The sequence below is a fragment of the Falco peregrinus genome, chromosome 14, assembly GCF_023634155.1.
Source record: "Falco peregrinus isolate bFalPer1 chromosome 14, bFalPer1.pri, whole genome shotgun sequence".
Lineage (NCBI taxonomy): Eukaryota > Metazoa > Chordata > Aves > Falconiformes > Falconidae > Falco > Falco peregrinus.
The window spans coordinates 5,018,197-5,034,753 of NC_073734.1; the positions used below are offsets into that span (position 1 = coordinate 5,018,197).

The 16,557-nt window shown below is 45.3% G+C and overlaps 1 protein-coding gene across 5 annotated transcripts in view; it reads left to right on the plus strand.

Moving 5' to 3' along the window:
- Nucleotides 1-45: 45 nt before the first annotated feature.
- The window catches only part of KLHDC4 (kelch domain containing 4), a 30,121-nt gene continuing 13,609 nt past the window's right edge, over nucleotides 46-16,557 (plus strand). Inside the window, exons 1-7 of one of the 5 annotated variants that reach the window (XM_027783895.2) lie at nucleotides 46-276; nucleotides 1,482-1,573; nucleotides 2,567-2,645; nucleotides 3,612-3,710; nucleotides 6,843-6,979; nucleotides 14,379-14,471; nucleotides 15,382-15,541. In XM_027783895.2, coding sequence (XP_027639696.1) covers nucleotides 178-276; nucleotides 1,482-1,573; nucleotides 2,567-2,645; nucleotides 3,612-3,710; nucleotides 6,843-6,979; nucleotides 14,379-14,471; nucleotides 15,382-15,541 — 759 coding nt within the window. In that variant the 5' untranslated portion in view covers nucleotides 46-177. Of the gene's footprint in view, nucleotides 277-1,481; nucleotides 1,574-2,566; nucleotides 2,646-3,611; nucleotides 3,711-4,570; nucleotides 4,713-6,842; nucleotides 6,980-7,781; nucleotides 7,865-14,378; nucleotides 14,472-15,381; nucleotides 15,542-16,557 lie in introns of those variants that run through there. The other 4 variants (XM_005235467.4, XM_027783896.2, XM_027783897.2 and 1 more) reach the window with 4 other exon arrangements.

A 16,557-nucleotide genomic window follows, 5' to 3' on the forward strand; every position in this document is an offset into this window, starting at 1 on the left:
GTCCGCTGGTCCGATAGGGGGCACCCGCGGCCAGGCCGCTCGGGCAGGAGGCGGGCCGCAGCCTGAAAGTGCCGGGCCGAAGCGGGCGCCGCTGCCCGTCTCGCGGTGCGCCCGGGGCGGCCAGCGCGGCGCGGCGAGCGCGGTGCTGCTGTCGCGGCCTAGCCCGGCCTTTCAGCCATGGGGAAGAAGGGGAAGCGGGAAAAGAAGGGGAAGGGAGCCGAGAAGACGGCCGCGAAGATGGAGAAGAAGGTGTCCCGCAGAGCCAAGAAAGAAGAGGTGAGGGACGGCAGCGGGGGGCTCTGGTTGCCCCGGCCCGCGAGGCCTGGGCCTCCCTTGGGGCTCTCTGTGGGTCTTGGGGCGTTTTCTGGAACGAGGCCTGAAGGGAAAAGCGGCGGTGGAGGTGGGGGTCGGAGGAGTGGGTCGGAGACAGGGGTATTTCGGCCTGATGGCAAAGGAGCGTCTCCAGACGCGAGGGGCTGTAGCGTGGTTCAGCCCCCTGGGGCCGGCCTGTGCCGCCTGGGTGCGAGGGCCCTCGGAAAGGAGGCAGAGAGGGTAAGGGGTGACAGGAAAACTGCCACCGGGAAGACTTGCATGTATCTGTGAAAAGCTGGAGCAGTGTGTGATAGCAGGTGTAAAAGGAGGACAAAAAAATGCGATTTAAGGGTCGTTCTTGCTTTCCATTTCCCCCACCCTTTTCTTCTGCCCTTAAAAGCAAAGGAAAATGTTTGTTTCTCTCACTAGACTGGGTGCTTGTATTTAGGCCTTAAACGGGCTACCTTTCCCTGGTCAAAACGTGGTGTTGACAGGAACGTGCCTGTGTACATGTATACTGGCTGCACGCTGCAGAGGCAAAATCCGTAGATTTTGGAAATCTCTACTTCGACCAGACCTTCAGAAAGTAACTGAAGGGGGGTGGTGAACAACGGGGGTTGTAGGAGAGACCTTGGATCTGAACCCCCTCCTTAGCTGCAGTCCTGCATCTGCACTTGCAACTCGGTGTATGTGCAGTTGTGGAGGCAGTTTTTGTTTTTAATCGACGGAAGTTGAAAGGGAATAAAAATATGTGCAGGTTTCTCTCCAGCTAAAGTATGAGCTGGGAATAGAAAAGAGTTGCCAGTTCCATGTAGGTGTTTTTCCATTGCAGACACAGAAGAGGACCGGCTGGATTGGAGCATATAGATGCTCATCACTTTGTTAAATGATTTACATTTATTTGCTTATTTGTGCAGTGTTTCTGCTGCAGGAAAAGCAGGCATGCACTAAATGCACTTTGCTTGTTAGTGTTTTAGGGGAGACCAATCTTTAAGGCATATGTGGAAATAGTCAGCATCCATTTATTGGAGTTGAAACGAGGGGAACCTAAGCAGACGATTTTTTTTTTTTTAAAAAAAAGGGAAATTGTGCGGGTGGGTGCTGTTTTCTTATGGTGTGCAGTGGCTCTGAGCATGTCAAGGAACTCAAGTCTGGCTTTTTATTTTCAGGAGGATCTTGAAGCCCTGATAGCAGAATTCCAGAGTTTAGATGCTAAAAAGACCCAAGTAATTGAGTCATCCTGCCCACCCCCCTCACCCAGGTAAGAGATTTTGTGAGGCTTTGGACACAGCAGTTGATGGTGCTCTTAAATGAAATTTATTTATGTGAAGTTATTTCCTGAAAGTGGAAGGCACGGCTTATATCTGGACTTCAGAAATACCTTGTATATTGAATATCTGGTGAAAAAAAGGACCAAAAGTTTTTCTTTTTCCCTTAAAATCTGTTTTTTAATCATCCCATCAGCACAAAGGAGGCAAAGCAGGGTTAGATTACAGAGCTTTGAGGAAAAAGAAGAGTTAGGAGGAAGTTTTGGGTTTGGGCTAGAAAGCTGAAGGGGCTTAAGAGGCAAAAGGATATGTCATGAGATACAAGACACTTTATCTAGTGTAGCTTGGGGTCCACAGACTTGTAGGTTCTGTATTTCTGTTTCCTGTGGCTTGTTAAATAAATGCCTTTCTCTGTGATATCTGTTTTCTGCTCGATGTAGTGGGAGAGGTCAGTACATTACTTTCAATCTCACAAGGGTGTTAACGGTGGTCAGTTAGTTCTTCCTTGGGAGTAGTCGGGGTCTATCTCCGGATGGTGCAAAACACTGGTGGTACATAGATGAGCAGTGACCAGTGACGACTGCAGCATAATGACGCAGATAAGTTGATATGAGACAGCCCAGTTCTACCCATAGTTATGTGCCCTCATAAAACTTAATTTTTGTTCTTGACACACCAGCATTAAAATTAAAGAGCTCACGTCAAAAAGCGTGTTAAATGACAATGTAACGTGTGCTCTTAAAATAGGAGAAGATTTCAGACAGTGTCAAATTAATCTTGTTGAAAGTTTTAAAGAAGTTAATTTCTTTGAGAAGTTTCTAGCCCTGGGGTGAGTATCGCAGGCTAGTAATTTGGCAGATGATGGAGAGACCTTTGTGGCTAGGGTGCAGAGGTGCTAGTGCTAGCTGAGTTAAAGGCTTCAAGCTTCTGAGTTTTGCACAACCCTTACACATCTGCTGTTTTGGACGTCCCTCTTTGTTTTGCAGGCTGAATGGCTCCCTGTCTGCTCACCCTGAGAAAGATGAATTGATCCTTTTTGGAGGTGAATATTTCAATGGCCAAAAAGTAATGTATACTTTAATTTTTTCTTCTTTATTCTACCCACTCCCTGCCTTTTACTGTAATTTGCATGAGTCTCATTTGAAGTGAAATTCAAGGCAGCAGTCATAAAATATGTATTTGTTCCTGAATGAGAGCAAAATAGCCTTTTAATTCTGCCGTGATACTGTCTCATGCCTGAACAGTTGGCAGGAAGGAGACATGCTAGAGCCCATTAAGGAGTCAGAGTGATTGTCTCGGCATCAATATTTCAGGGCTTCATAATTTCTCCAGACTTAATTGTAGCCATATCTGCTCCTCATTTTTGGTAACTATTGAAGAATATCTATCTTCCATCTGTAAAAACAAGGTACTTCTGCAGTTTTGCTGCTGGCAAGGCATTGCCTGCCCTGGAGATCTGTACAGTAGCAAATATTTGTAGGTGGGCATTCTTGTTACTGAATTTCTGCAAGCTTCAAATGTTTCTTGTGTTGCTGGAGACAAACAGGTCTTTGTGACCCTAAGAAGTTTTATGTACTGTAGCTTAAACTCAAGCCTTCCAATGATATTTGGCGGCCTTAGGATTACACAGTGTGATGTGTTAAACTGATTCTGCTTGCTTCCCTACCTTGCGCTGTTCTGGTCCCTGGAGTTTAGCAGCAGTTTGGGCAACTTTAACCTGCACATCTACGTTAAGCTCCAACTTCTTAAGTCCTCATATCTCACGCTATCGTAGGCTTAACCAAGGGTTTGGGAAAGAACAGTCCAGTCTAGTGGATCACTCTGAAGAAGTTCCTGACTCGCAGGCTAGTGGAGGAGGTGGTTGTCCTCCTTCCCTGCCTGATGAGGCAGGTGAGCTGTTACTTTGCAAAGCTGGTCCTGTGCTCCTCCCCCATACTCACAGGCAACAGCCAGGGGTGCCCATGCTTGGACAGACTGACCCTGTCCAATGGAAAGCTGTGGTGATGTGTATTTTCTCTTCCTTTCTAACAGACATACCTGTATAATGAACTGTATGTTTACAACATCCGGAAGAACAGCTGGTCTAAAGTAGAGATCCCCAACCCACCACCAAGGCGATGTGCTCACCAGGTAAAGTACTGGGTGCCAGAGCAGCAGTTGGAATTGTTCTGATTCTGCGGTAAAGATGGATGTGAGTTGATTCCCACTGCCCCAAGAGTTTCTGACTTTCCATTCTCCTTGTAAGGGGCTGCCAATCATTTCACTTCACCTCTTCTGCTGAGGGGGCCTGTCCAAGCCTGTCCAAGGTGCTTGTGTTCTCTGATCACTGGGTGGCCTCTGGAAACTTTTAAGTGTGGAATGAAGATTTGGGATTGTATCTCTTGGCCTAGCAGGACTCATGGGGGAGGCTTTTCTTCTGCAGATGAACTCTTTGCTGTATTACATAGGGACCAGCTCAATCATCCATAATCCCAGGGTGGCACTGAATTTTCAAAATGCTGGTCAGGGTACAACTTTGAATTTGATCAAAGTGCTGTGAATGGCAGAGTTGCTGTGCATGATTGTTTCCTTAATGCCCACAGGCCTACATCTATGGGCATTACAGATAATGCTGCTCCGGCAGTGTGAAAGACCCGTTACTGTAGGGTGTCCCTACTAGCATGTAGCAGTTGAGCTTTGCCAAGGGTCCCAACTGTACAACATGATGGACCGCTAGCACTGACTGCGTGTGTCCTGCCTTTGGGTTGTGATTTTTTTTATTTTTTTTTTTTCCTTGGCAGATGGGCTGCTTTTCTTTTGTCATTAAGAGCAATAGACAAAGTTACCTAAGTTTGCCCTGGGATATCATGACACTCCCCAAGAATTCACCTCTCTGGTGCCTGTATTATTAAGGTGACTGACTGGTTGTGATAGTGAAGGATTTGTGTTTGTTTTCTTTATGTGAACACCTGCACATTAGGAACTGGACCAAAGACTTGTATTTTTTGCAGGTCTGTGGCCCTCACCAGCTGTCTGATAGATTATCTTACCTGTTGCAGCAAGTGGCTGGGTCACTGGTACATTTCAAAAGCTGCCATACAGGATGCAAATGTTATTTTCCTACCTACGGCCAAAGCTCTTCAGAGCTTTCTGGTAAGATCCAGTACCCTGGTTAGGTTCATGGACCTTTGTTATACTATGTCTAAATACCAGTCTTGCTCTGAGGTGTGTGTCCTTTCTTGAATTAAAGGTTCTGACTTGATTTTTGGGCTACCTTGTGGTGCTTAAAATGGACCTTGACTTCAGAGGCCAAATTCCAGGAGGAGACCATAAATCTGAATGTTTGTTTCCCTAGGCGAACAGGGATTGCTTTGCGGGTGTGGAGTTGAGAGGTGCTTGCTGGTGTTGGTAGCCAGCAGATGGCTGTCTAGCAGCTGAATCTGAACTGAGCGGGCAGACTGTGCATCAGGGAGCACCTGGATTGCAACAAAAATAAAATCAGAAACGTAGCTGAGGAGTCCTGCTTCAACAATAAGTTTTCTGTCTAAGAATTAGAGTTGCACAGGAGGCAGTTCAGCCTTGTTAGTTGGCTGGTCTGTTGTCTTCCTTGTGACTTTGAGCTAATGCAGAATACGCATTAAAAATAAACAGAAGCTTGTCTGTGGGTTTGTATGTGCATGTTTTCAGTCTTATTTGTCATCTCTGGTCTCTGACACATGATGCTCTGTTTGAATTACACTGGCTTCATTCCATCAGTTCAACAGAGCTGAGGCGAGAATAGCTATGGATGGGTGTTGTCAGTTGTTTAAGGAAAAGGTTTGGCTATGTAATGAATTTCAAGCCAGCTTTTCAAAAGGTCACACACAAGTATGAGCAGGCCGTTGCATATACCTTCCCTTTAAACTTTTAAATGCTTAGATACCCATGAAAATCAGGCATGTGTCCCCTTTGTTTAGGTAACTTCATGTTCCCACAAATCCTGCTTGCCCCCCCCCCGCCCCCCCCCCCCCCCCCCCCGATATTTTCTCATGTGTTTAATCGTTGCATATATAGGCTGGTTTATGTTGCATCACAGTCGTGCATCTGATGCTAAAAATCTTTGCTGTTTTTTGGGAAAGATTGGCAGGTAATGAAGCCCTTCTGAAGAAAGAGATCATTATCCCAATGTTAATCTATAATGTGTACCCTGGAAAAAACATGTGTGGAAGAATTTATTTATAGTGTAAATAACCAAAGAGGTCCCAGTCAAGAAGAAATTTGCATAGTCACATAGTTTCCTTTTTGGGATTCCTTCCTTCTTTCTTAGTGCTTACACAGATAATTTTAATGAAGTAGAGTCTTGCTCTTCTTTCCCTGCTTTCAGCTGTCAGCTTGCATTGCAACAGTGTTTTAGTGCTGCTCTGTCCAAAAGAAAACAAACCACCAAAACAAAAAAAAACCCCACAAAACCCTTTGATATTCTTCTCTCTGCTACTTGCCCTAATTAAAGCAGCACCAGTCTGCTCTTGTCCAAATGCTGTGCATTTCCTTCTGTGTTTGGGGTGGGTTTTTTGGTTGAGTGGTGTTGGTTGGTGTTTTTTCTTCAGAGTGAGCAGTAGTGCTTTTCATGTCTTGGGAGGTGCCAGGTTTGGACTTGTACTGCAGCTTGACTTCTTTACTGCTTGTTGTTTTATAATCTGCAAAAACTGCGAAGGGCAGTTGTGCACTGTTAATGGCTTTTTCCAAAAGACTTTTCCTTGCATCGCTGTGCCTGCCTGGTGCTGGGATGTTAGATGTGTCTTGGAGGCAGGAAGCACCCCTGTTCCTCCCATGGCTTAGGGTTCACCAGCCTCAGTATGTCTTCTGCAGGATGCTATTTATGTGACTAAAGGATGGGTGAAATGTTGCTGAGCCTTAGTTGTGGGGAGGTTTCCTTTTTGTGGACAGAGAGGTCTGAACAATTGTGGTTAAACTAAATCCCAAGATGATTCCCAAGGAACGTTGAATTTGTAGAACTGGAATTCAGGATGCTAGGAGGTCAGAAAAGCCCTGCTCCTTGGCCAGCTTTCCTTTGCAATAGGAAAGGTGTGCTAAGCAATGAGTAAACTGCATTTGAAATTCCTCATCCTTCAGCCATTCCTCATCCTTCAGCCCCAGAGAGCTGCTATTGTCAAGCCGGGCGGCAGCAGCCACTGCCACTTGTCTGCTCTCTGGTATTTGGAGACAGCTGCACATCCAATTGAAAGTTCTCCTGTCACTGGTTTCTGAACCCTTGTCTGATCCAGCTCTTCCTTCTTCTGGCAGGCAGCAGTGGTGCCCACAGCCGGTGGGCAGCTGTGGATATTTGGCGGGGAGTTTGCATCTCCCACTGGGGAACAGTTCTATCATTACAAGGATCTCTGGGTCCTGCATTTGTCTACCAAGACCTGGGAGCAGATCAAGTAAGTGATGGGCCATCTTGACTACACTGTGTTTTTGCCAAGAAAGGTCGAACCAGATGATTCTTGAGGTCCCTTCCAACTGGTATTTTATGATTCTGTGATGTGTTCTGAAGTCAGTGGTGTTGACCTCAGGAGAAACTGTGCCGGTGTCATCTAAGTTTGATTCCTGGCATAGTGCTGTGATTTCCCAGCTGTCTGCCCATCTCTCCCTTGAGTACAGAGGTGCCTGCCCTAGAATGGTGGAGAGGACAGCCACCAGAATGAAGTGGAAATGAGAGATGTGTTCCAACTCTATTGAGGCCAAAGCTATTTTATTTAGTATGTGATTTTTTGGAGCATGGGTTTGCTTGGGTGTTACTTTAACTGAAGGAAGGAGTATGATGAAAAGCACTCCGTCCTCCCAAACGTGGTGGGTGTAGATGACGTCCAGCATCAAAACGGTACTTCTTGTTCCATCTGTCTGGGCTCCTCCTGACTGGGTTGTACAAGACCAGTACAAGGATCTCTCAATTTTACCATTGCTTGAGAAGACAGCTTGTATCTATCCACAGAGCCAGCTGTGCTCCTGGTAATTGACATTTGCTGCTTCAAGATCCCGTGGGATAAACAAGCCAATAATTCAGGCCTGTCAAAGCAGATAGTGCCAAAAGCCCTAGTAGTTTTTGATAGGAGTTAAAGTGTCTACGTACCTTGTGTGGATCTGGCCTAAAGTCCTCTGCTAATATTTCCTTTACCTTTGGCTTCTTGGTTTTGCTGCTTATGTTTATATATGCATCAGAAAAGAAGAGGTCTGGTGGGTCATCCAGTGAACGGAGAGGCAGGACATGTGGCTTTGGTTCTGACTTTGACACAAACTTTCTCTTGGACCTTGGGATTGTCTTGACGGTAAGATTATTCCAGTCCACCCAAAGCTGTGCTGTGACTTCTTGTGCAGCTGACCTTTGAAGCGGCACTGGGGAAAGCAGCAGCTTTTGAGCACTGCTGATCTGTTTGACCCATGGAGGTCGTGGTTATGAGCTCTGTGTCCTTCTTTCAGGTGGGAAGCCTTGAATCTGCCTAGGTCATTCACTTTTCGCCCTGCTTACAGGGTGTGGGTGCCTGTTACCTGTGTCTGTCTCTTCCTGCACAGTAATTGAGAGGGTGGGTTAGGACTGAGCTGTACAGAGATGGATACTCTGGTTCTGCCTTGGCACATGCCTGAGGCCACGCAGTGAGTCATTGTGCCTGTCTGCCTTTTTCCCACTCCCTGTGAAATGGTTGCATTGACATTGCTTGACAAGGGGAAAATGTGAAGGTCTAATTTTACTGATGTTAATGTAGCACTGAAGTGACTCTGGTGTGGAAGGGGGGGCATATACAGCCAAAGCACAAAATCCCAAGGAGTCCAAAGCCGGCTGGGTTAGAAGGATGCCTCACAGCACAGGGTCTGGCAGCTGACTGCTCTGCAAGAATCCAGGGATCGTCCTTTTGAGTAGCTCTGGGAGGCTGAGGGATAACTCTTCAATTTGTAAGTGGCTGGTTCCTGTCCATCATTGTGGTTCTTGGCTCCAGACCTGACAGTGTTAATGTAATAACAGCTTTAATTTGTAATGTTATAGGAAGCCAGGTTTACTGTAGTGAGCCCTGCTTGTCATTGAGAAGTGGGGGGTGAGAGAAACCCTTCAGTATGATGGAGGGCTCTTTAAGAGGTGCAGGGATTAAAAAGACCTGTCAGTGTGCAGGCTGATCTGCCTATTGTTGTTAGGAAGAAGCTGACGTAATGACTGTGACTGTACCCCTACCCAGCTCCCCCAAAATAACTTCTGAATCCCTTGCTCAGTCTCAGCCAAATAAAGGGGATGAACTCAAATGCATTACATCCCTACCAGTTTCATGTAAGCAGGCGAGGGGGAGGAAGTGATGCTCGCCATAGAGTCCCTGCTGAGAGAAGGGGTTGACATTTCAACCAAACTCTTGGTTGAGAAAGTCCTCACCAGACAGCAGTGTTAATACCCAGCTGCAGAGAGAGTGAGGGCGGGAGATTGTTTTTTTGTGAGCCATTGGAGAATCCAGATGAGGCTTCGTTAGCTCCACCACCGATGGCGCAAATTGTTCTCTTGTGGGTTTGTAGATGCTTTGCTGTAGAGCTGATTTAGGGTTTTCCACTCCCAAAAGAAATGCTGCAGTACCTGACCTGCCTGGGAAGAGGAAACAAGGTGGTTATGAGGTTCTGCTCGTCCTGTATCTTATCCCATGAGGGAGAGCAGCCTTGAGGATGCTGAGTGTAACTTATACTGCAAAATAACCTGTTCCCTCCCTGGAGCTGAGCGTGACGTTTACATGTGCTGTGAGTCACAGGATGCCCCAAGCGACTAAAACCATGGCAAGAGGTTCTGGTGAGATGGGTTGTTACAGTTAGTGGGGAGGGAGCCGGATTGGCAAGGTGAGTGCCTGGTCCCACTGAGGGAGCAAGTTCTAGGTACGATGTTCTTCAGGCTGCCTAGAGCTGCCCTCTGTTCCCAGGTATTGGTTGTCACATGTCACCTTGGCTGCCCTGACACAGTGGGACGATGTGTTTGGAGACACTGATCTTCAGTGTTTCTTAGAAAACATCTATCCTCTTATCTACTAAGTGAGCATCATAAATTATATGGTTGAAAGTGCCCTGAAGAGGTGATCTTTTCTTTCTCCCCGCCCTATACAGGATCTACTCAGTTGGAGCTTCCTGATGTGTTTGGGTGGATGTCTGTCTTTCAGCCTTGCTGGAATTTTGAAAATGACAGTGTCCTGGTCTTAGTGTTCATGTGAAACAACATACATTTCCTCCCCATCCTTGGGCAGAGCTCCAAGAACTGCATTGATGAGGCATCTGGCAGAGAAGGCTGGGAGGGGATGTCTTTGTTTTAATGCTAACCTGACTGAGTGTGAAAATAAGTTTCTGCTGCCTCTTTGCTTTTCCATATGGCATCTTGATTACAGTCTGCATAGAAAGGGGAAGAGGAAAGGGCATGGAGGACTGAGTTGTACGAGGAATTTTTCTGCTTCTTTTAAAACTATGATCATAACATGTGCTGCATTTCCCTTCCTTCAGTATTTTGCTTTTGTTGCCAGGGAACTCCATTGCTGCTGTCATTTTTCTACATAGGTTTCTCACGGCTGTCTGAAGTCAAGCACTTGCTTATTGTGGATTGTCATTAACCAGCTGGGATGACTGGTGACAGTGGGGGTCAGCTAGGGGACTGGTGGTATTGGGAGGGTGAACATGTTTGGGAAGACTTAAGTGGAGGGGGCAGATTGTGTGGATTTGGTGGGTTGTGGTGGTATATAACTGGTGTAACAAGCCTTCACATAGGAGGCCAAACAATAATTTCATGTGTCTGATGTGGTAGCAGTGTTACCTGAATAAATGCCTGGTGACAGGTATGTGGGGTACAGACCAGCACTGGGTAAACTCAGTTGGGTTTGGAAGACTTCATTTTGGTGCAAATAATAGAGGAACATAATTAGTCATTAAGAAATGACTGTATAAGAGACAAAGTTTCTGTTTCTCTTCCGCATGGGAAGAACCATGTACCCTGTTTCAGGTGATTTTAAATGTATTTGGTTTGCATGGACTGAATAGCTAAGCTGACCCTGCTGTGATCTGAACTTGCAGTTCTAGGAAATCTAGGTATTCCAGCGCCACAGCTTATATTTCAGACAATTATGTTGTCCTTCATGGCCTACAGTTCATGCCACAGACCATCTTAGTGCCGTAAGAGGCTTGGCTATAAAACACTTTTGAAGAGAAGACCTGGAATGACTCTTCCCTGTGAATAACATCCCTGTGCAGCGTCTGCAAAGGCTGCTGGGGAAGTGGATCTCCATTATCTCCTCACACAGAGCACAGTGGTGCCAATCTGCTTGACAGAGTTAAAAATTGCTATATTTACTTGCATTTTGCATGCACAAAGATGGTCCAAACAGAACAAATCCCAGCCCATTAGAAGACTTGCCAGCAACTGACTTTGACTTACTGGAACCAGCTTATTGTGTGTGTGATGCACAAGGTTGCCTTAGCGCATGAACTGTTTGTTACTCTGCCTTAGAGCTAAGTAATATTTTAGCCTAATTGCCTCATTCCTTCCTAGAGAGAACATTCTTATTCAGCTTTGCGTGGCCCAGTGCACTCTTTCTCAAAGAGAACAAGGAGCATCATGCTTTGGGGTTGTGCTTGGGAACTGGCAGATCCCTCTTCTGTGTAGTTCTTTGTCATTCTTTTGAGCCTATATAACTCCCTTCCCTTTAATACTGGAATGTTAATGATAACTTCCCATAACAGTTTTGTGAGATGTGGTGCTATAAATATTTCAGGGTAGCATTTCACAAGTGTGTTTAACGCTGTTTACAGAGAGAACTGGAGCAGTCACTGCAGTACAGGATGCCTTTCAGCATAGGTTTGTTTCTGACTGACGGCTCTTCTTGCTCATGTGCTACCTGTCACCAGAAGGATCAGGTCCTGCAACATAAGGTAGAAAAGTGTGTTGGTGCTTGAAGAAAAGAAGGGTATTTTGGTGTGCTGTTGAGTAGACTTCCTCTGTCAGCCCAGAAGTGAGCCCTGTGAGCTTGTTCTTCGGTAGATTAGGATCCAGATGTACAACTGTTGATTGTCCTTGCAAGGAATTTGATTTGAGGATTTTGTCCCTTGTGGCAATTGCATATTCCTTCACTGGTGTGCTTCCTAACTGAGCGTATGAGCATGTGGGTATGCTGTGTGTGCCGCTGGACAGAATGCTTGTTTGCATTCACAGGTGTAAGACTTAAAACTGAACGCTGAAGTCCTGGGCTTCACCTGCCCCGAGTACTGGAGGATAAAAGTGCTTTGTCCTGAAATGCCCCTTTGATGGGATATGCTATGCATCGTCACTTCTATTGTTATGGAAAGGTTACGAGATTCATCTGAGCATCCTCTGGATGAAGGAATGAATGAAAGGGTAATTTGCTTAGGCGGTCTGTAGCCGGGGTGACATGTAAGTACTTTTTGAATCTGGGGGCTGAATTCAGGCCTGTTATGTTACTATAAGTCCCAAAGTAACTCCACAAGCAAAAGCAAATTCCTTATGGAGCAGTTCTGATCAGACTCATGCTGTACATGTGTAGAGCCAGTCCTTTTCCAGACTTATATTTGAATCTATTTTTAAAAAAAGTCTGGAGAATTTACAGCTCCCTCCCACATGTCTGCTTTCTGGTGTCAACCCCATGAAGTAGAGTATTAATCATAAAGTCTGTGAAACCATTTCCAAAATGCTTGTTTTGGACTGTGAGCAGTGATACAGGTAAAAGGAGGCAGTTCACATTTGGGAAGCAAGTCTTGGAGCTTGCAGCAAGTGCCTTCTGGAGTGGCAGCAGGGTTAGACATTACTGCCAGTCCTGCTTTGCTGTGCCATTTGGTTTTTCCAGTGTTGTGTCTGGAGACTGGGGACAAAGGACTTTGTATGAATAGCTCTGTGTAAAAATACTTCCAAAGAGCAGCTGTTGCAAGTTTAGGAGGGCATGTCCTTACATCAAAGGCTATAAACTTTCCTTTATAGCTGATCCCTGCAATGTGTGATGTTGAGGCCAGGGAAGCTGAGGTGATACAGTACTGTGCAGGGTGAGGCCTCTTGGAACCTGTTCTTGTAGCTTGTGTTGCTAGTCTAAAGGAAGGAGAGAGCACAGCCTTATGATTGAGAGCAGGTGATGCTGGTGGCAGTGAGGCTTCATTGAATTCCAACCCAGCCCCTGACTGGAGGAGTTTTTTTGTGACTTTGAGTTAATTGTACATTTGTGGGAGCTTGTTTATTAGAACACACACATCAATGAATAAACTTTTCATTGTTCGGAATTGAGTTTTGACTTGGAGGAAACCTGTTTGAGAAGCAAGGCAGATGCTTTCTGAGAACAGGATTGTTAATGTTTGTAGATTTTCAGTTCCTTCTTTCCTTTAAAAAAATAATTTAAAGGTGTCATCCTTTGGAATAATAATGTGGGAGCTTTGTTACAGAAGAGAAAATAGTGATTTCAGATCTTGGTGAAATTAATACTAGAGGTGCTGTTCTGTAGGGTGGTACTTAAAAATCCAGTAAACTCCTAGAAAACCCTACTCTCTGTTAGAATAAAAAGTCCAAGCAATCGATATTAATTCAGTCTCAACCAAGCACTGCTGTCTTTGCTTGGAGTTTTTCATTATGACTGGTGTGAGATTGTAATTTCTGATGGTAAATAAGGGCCCTCATTTTCTCTCTCCACGGAAACCTATCGCCACACTTTACAGCCACCTGTTGTCAGTTAAAGTGTAGCAGTAGGGTTGTGGGTTTAGGTTTTGCTGTTGTTTTTAACAGTGAGCAGGTTTCATACTTATTTAGGCCCTGATTCTGCAACCACTTAACACATGTTAACACTGCCTATTTGAGAAGTCTTGCTGAGTTCAGTGGTGCTCACTGTGTGCACTTTGGGAAACTCCACAGCGAGAGTGAAAATGTGATTGATTAGTCCATGGGGGCAGGGAACACACAAAGCAAAATGCTGTTTCCTGTGCAGTTTGGCCTAAAGTTGCCTTTGTTTTAAGAGTTCTTGGAGCTGTTTTTGTTCTCTCTCATATGGTGCTCAGTCTGTTGGTGAGCATGAAGGAAGGTGCTTCTTCATTGCCTCTCAGGAATGTTGTTGCCAGCTGCCTGACTTCGCGTGAAGCTTTCGAATGTGACAGATGGGGTGTTGTTGCTTGTTCCTGGAAATGGAAGTAGCACATTTAACTGAAAGGTCAAGAAGGCTTGGAAGAGCAGAACAGTGATGCATAGTTGCTTTTTAATGTGTAAGATAATAACGATGACTTGTTTTGTTGCAGTGCTTTTGTTCTTGAGGAAATCAAAGTAATTTACAAAGTCTTCTCGCTAGTTTGATGTCATATCTTAACTGCAGGTGGATGAGCGGGGATGCTATGGACATGTGATTTCCTGAGACTGCAGGAGAGTGGATGTCAGAGCCAGTCTCTGGCTCTTACTTGGTACTTGGAGAAAGCATCTGTCTGGAGTGTCTTACCTACAGTTGTGGGAGTTAACTGCTATTCATTAAACACTCCTGAAAAATTAGCTCCTGAGTCATAGCAGAAAAGACTTCAAGACTTAGGGTGCTGTTGGAGACTAAACGGCTTATCACTAGGAATAAAATTGTTCCTGCAAAATGCCTGTGTGGCAAATACTAAGAGTTACAGGAAGAGCACACACACTGTTCTGGAGAAAAGCATACATATGTATTAAGACAACAAAGTTCCCTGTGGTCTCCCATTTCAGGAGAACAGAAGCTGAACTCAGCCAGCCCAGCTGAAATGACTTCAACAAAAATGGACTGACACATTAACAAGAGAGGAAATTTTGCTGATCAGTGGAATTTCTTTGCATTTCAGGGCATCAGGAGGTCCCTCTGGGCGAAGCGGACATCGAATGGTTGCTTGCAAAAGACAGCTGATCATCTTTGGAGGTTTCCATGAGAGTGCAAGGTGGGTTATTGCAGGGTGGCTGGTGGTATTGAATCCTCTGTTTTTACAGTTTCACCAGTAACAGAAAGATGAGCTTTAATGGAAGGATTATCCTCAGCAGTACTATTACTGAACTGGACTATGTTAGAAAGACAAGTGATGTTGATGTAAAGTCTTCAAGTGTTTGAGAAACCTTTGTACCACTTAGCTGATCACTGAAGTAGCTACTCATCCTTGTAGCTAAAGCTCAATACATCACTTTTGGCCTCTGAATCTTGTCAAAGAGCTCTGTCTTCCTGGAAGCATCTTCTCAGTAGGCTCTCACGTACTACATGAGGTCAGAGTTACACATGGGGACTGTGAAGAGAGTGGAGCTACATATTGTCTCAGAAACAGTAAGTGGCATAACCACGGTCCCTGGGAGCACAATGCAAGCTGCAAAGCCCTCCCTCGCTTTGGCTGTGTCCTTGGGAGTTTAACCTGTGCAGAGCGTTTTCTGCTAGCAGTTTGTGAGCTGGCCAGTAGAAGGAGGAGAGGGCATATGTATATTTTTCCCACCCTCCTAGACAAACGTAGCTCTAATCTGTTTTGATCTTTTCTGTTCCGGTTTAAGTTACCTTGGACCATGTTAACTCCAATAAGTTAATGAAACCTCTGTTGTAGTAAGTAATGACATGGGTAAAAAAGAAACCAGAGAGGTCTTGCTTAAAGGAGTGTTGTCAAATGCAAATTGTTGCACTGAAATAATAATCCTCACTGGAACAAATCTTTTGTGCATTGCTACAGAAGGAGAAAAGTCATAAATGCAAGAAGCTGAATAAGGTGCTGTACCTCTTCAGAGGTTCCTGGTGCAGTTCCTGAGATGATATTTTATGCTGTCTTAAATGGTGACTATTAAAAAATCTTTGATGTGCCAATTTGTTCTCTCTAGAGATTACATCTATTACAACGATGTGTATGCCTTCAACCTGGACTCCTTCACCTGGAGCAAGCTGGCTCCATCGGGGATCGGGCCTGCTCCAAGATCTGGGTGTCAAATGGCTGCCAGTCCTGAGGGCAGCATAATCATCTATGGAGGCTACTCCAAACAGGTAGGAGAGTTTTTGTGGTAAGGCAGGGCGGTTACTTCCTAGATTCTAAACAGAATAGTTGATGGAAAAACTAAGGGGCTAAAGTGAAAACTAAAATGTGACAAACTCAGGTTGCATAAGTGGGGCTGATGGAATGGTCTTGGCCTGTATTGGCTGCGTAGCCCTACTTGGAGAGGGCAGCAGGCTTACAGCCTGGGAGAGCAACACAGATCTCTGCACTGCTGCTTCCCTCTGCTTCTTCGCAAGCCTTGTCTCCAGTGCAAGATTTAGTGATCTTGTCACTTTATTTCCTGCTGCTTGACTGACAGTGTTTCCACGTGTCAGGCAGCTGCCAGATGTCCAAAAAACACTGGTAATGAGAGTGCGTGTTAGCCTGTGGTTATGCCAGCTTGGAGCAAATGTATAGTTGTGCCCTTGGATTGTTAGTACACAGGAACTGGTTTGCAGTGCTACTGCCAAAGGAGGCACCTTCCAGTTGTGCCTTTTGTGTGCTGTTTGATGAGCTTATCTTGGTTAAAATATGTTTTTTATTCTCCCTGCTAATCTAATGTAAGAAGGTGGTATCACAGAGGTAGGAATAAGCAGCTGGGAGAAATGACATTTTTTGGCAATGGTGGTTACTGCCAACTTAAAGCATTCTCAAGCAGTACTCGTCTGTGTTCCAGTACTTGCAGGTTAAAAGCAGCAGTTGCCAGGAGGCTTGTATTTTCTTACATCAGTGAAAGGGTTAAGGGAGCAGCACTAGTTAGCAAACTCAATAAGCTAAGGAAGACTTCTGATGAGCACCAGGCTTCCTCTGCTCTGCTGCTTGCTTTGTTAATCATGGTAATTTATACTGGATAGCCTTTAGACCATATGTCCTCGTTGACCAAGTATCCCTGTCTCCATGCTGGGCAGGAGGAAGTAAATATTTCATTGAGCAAAAGGCTCCTGCAAAAGCTTTTAATGTTGCAAATGCAGACAGAAGACCCGGATCCTGCTGCTGCTGTCTCAGTGGAAAGGCATTGCTTCCAGCA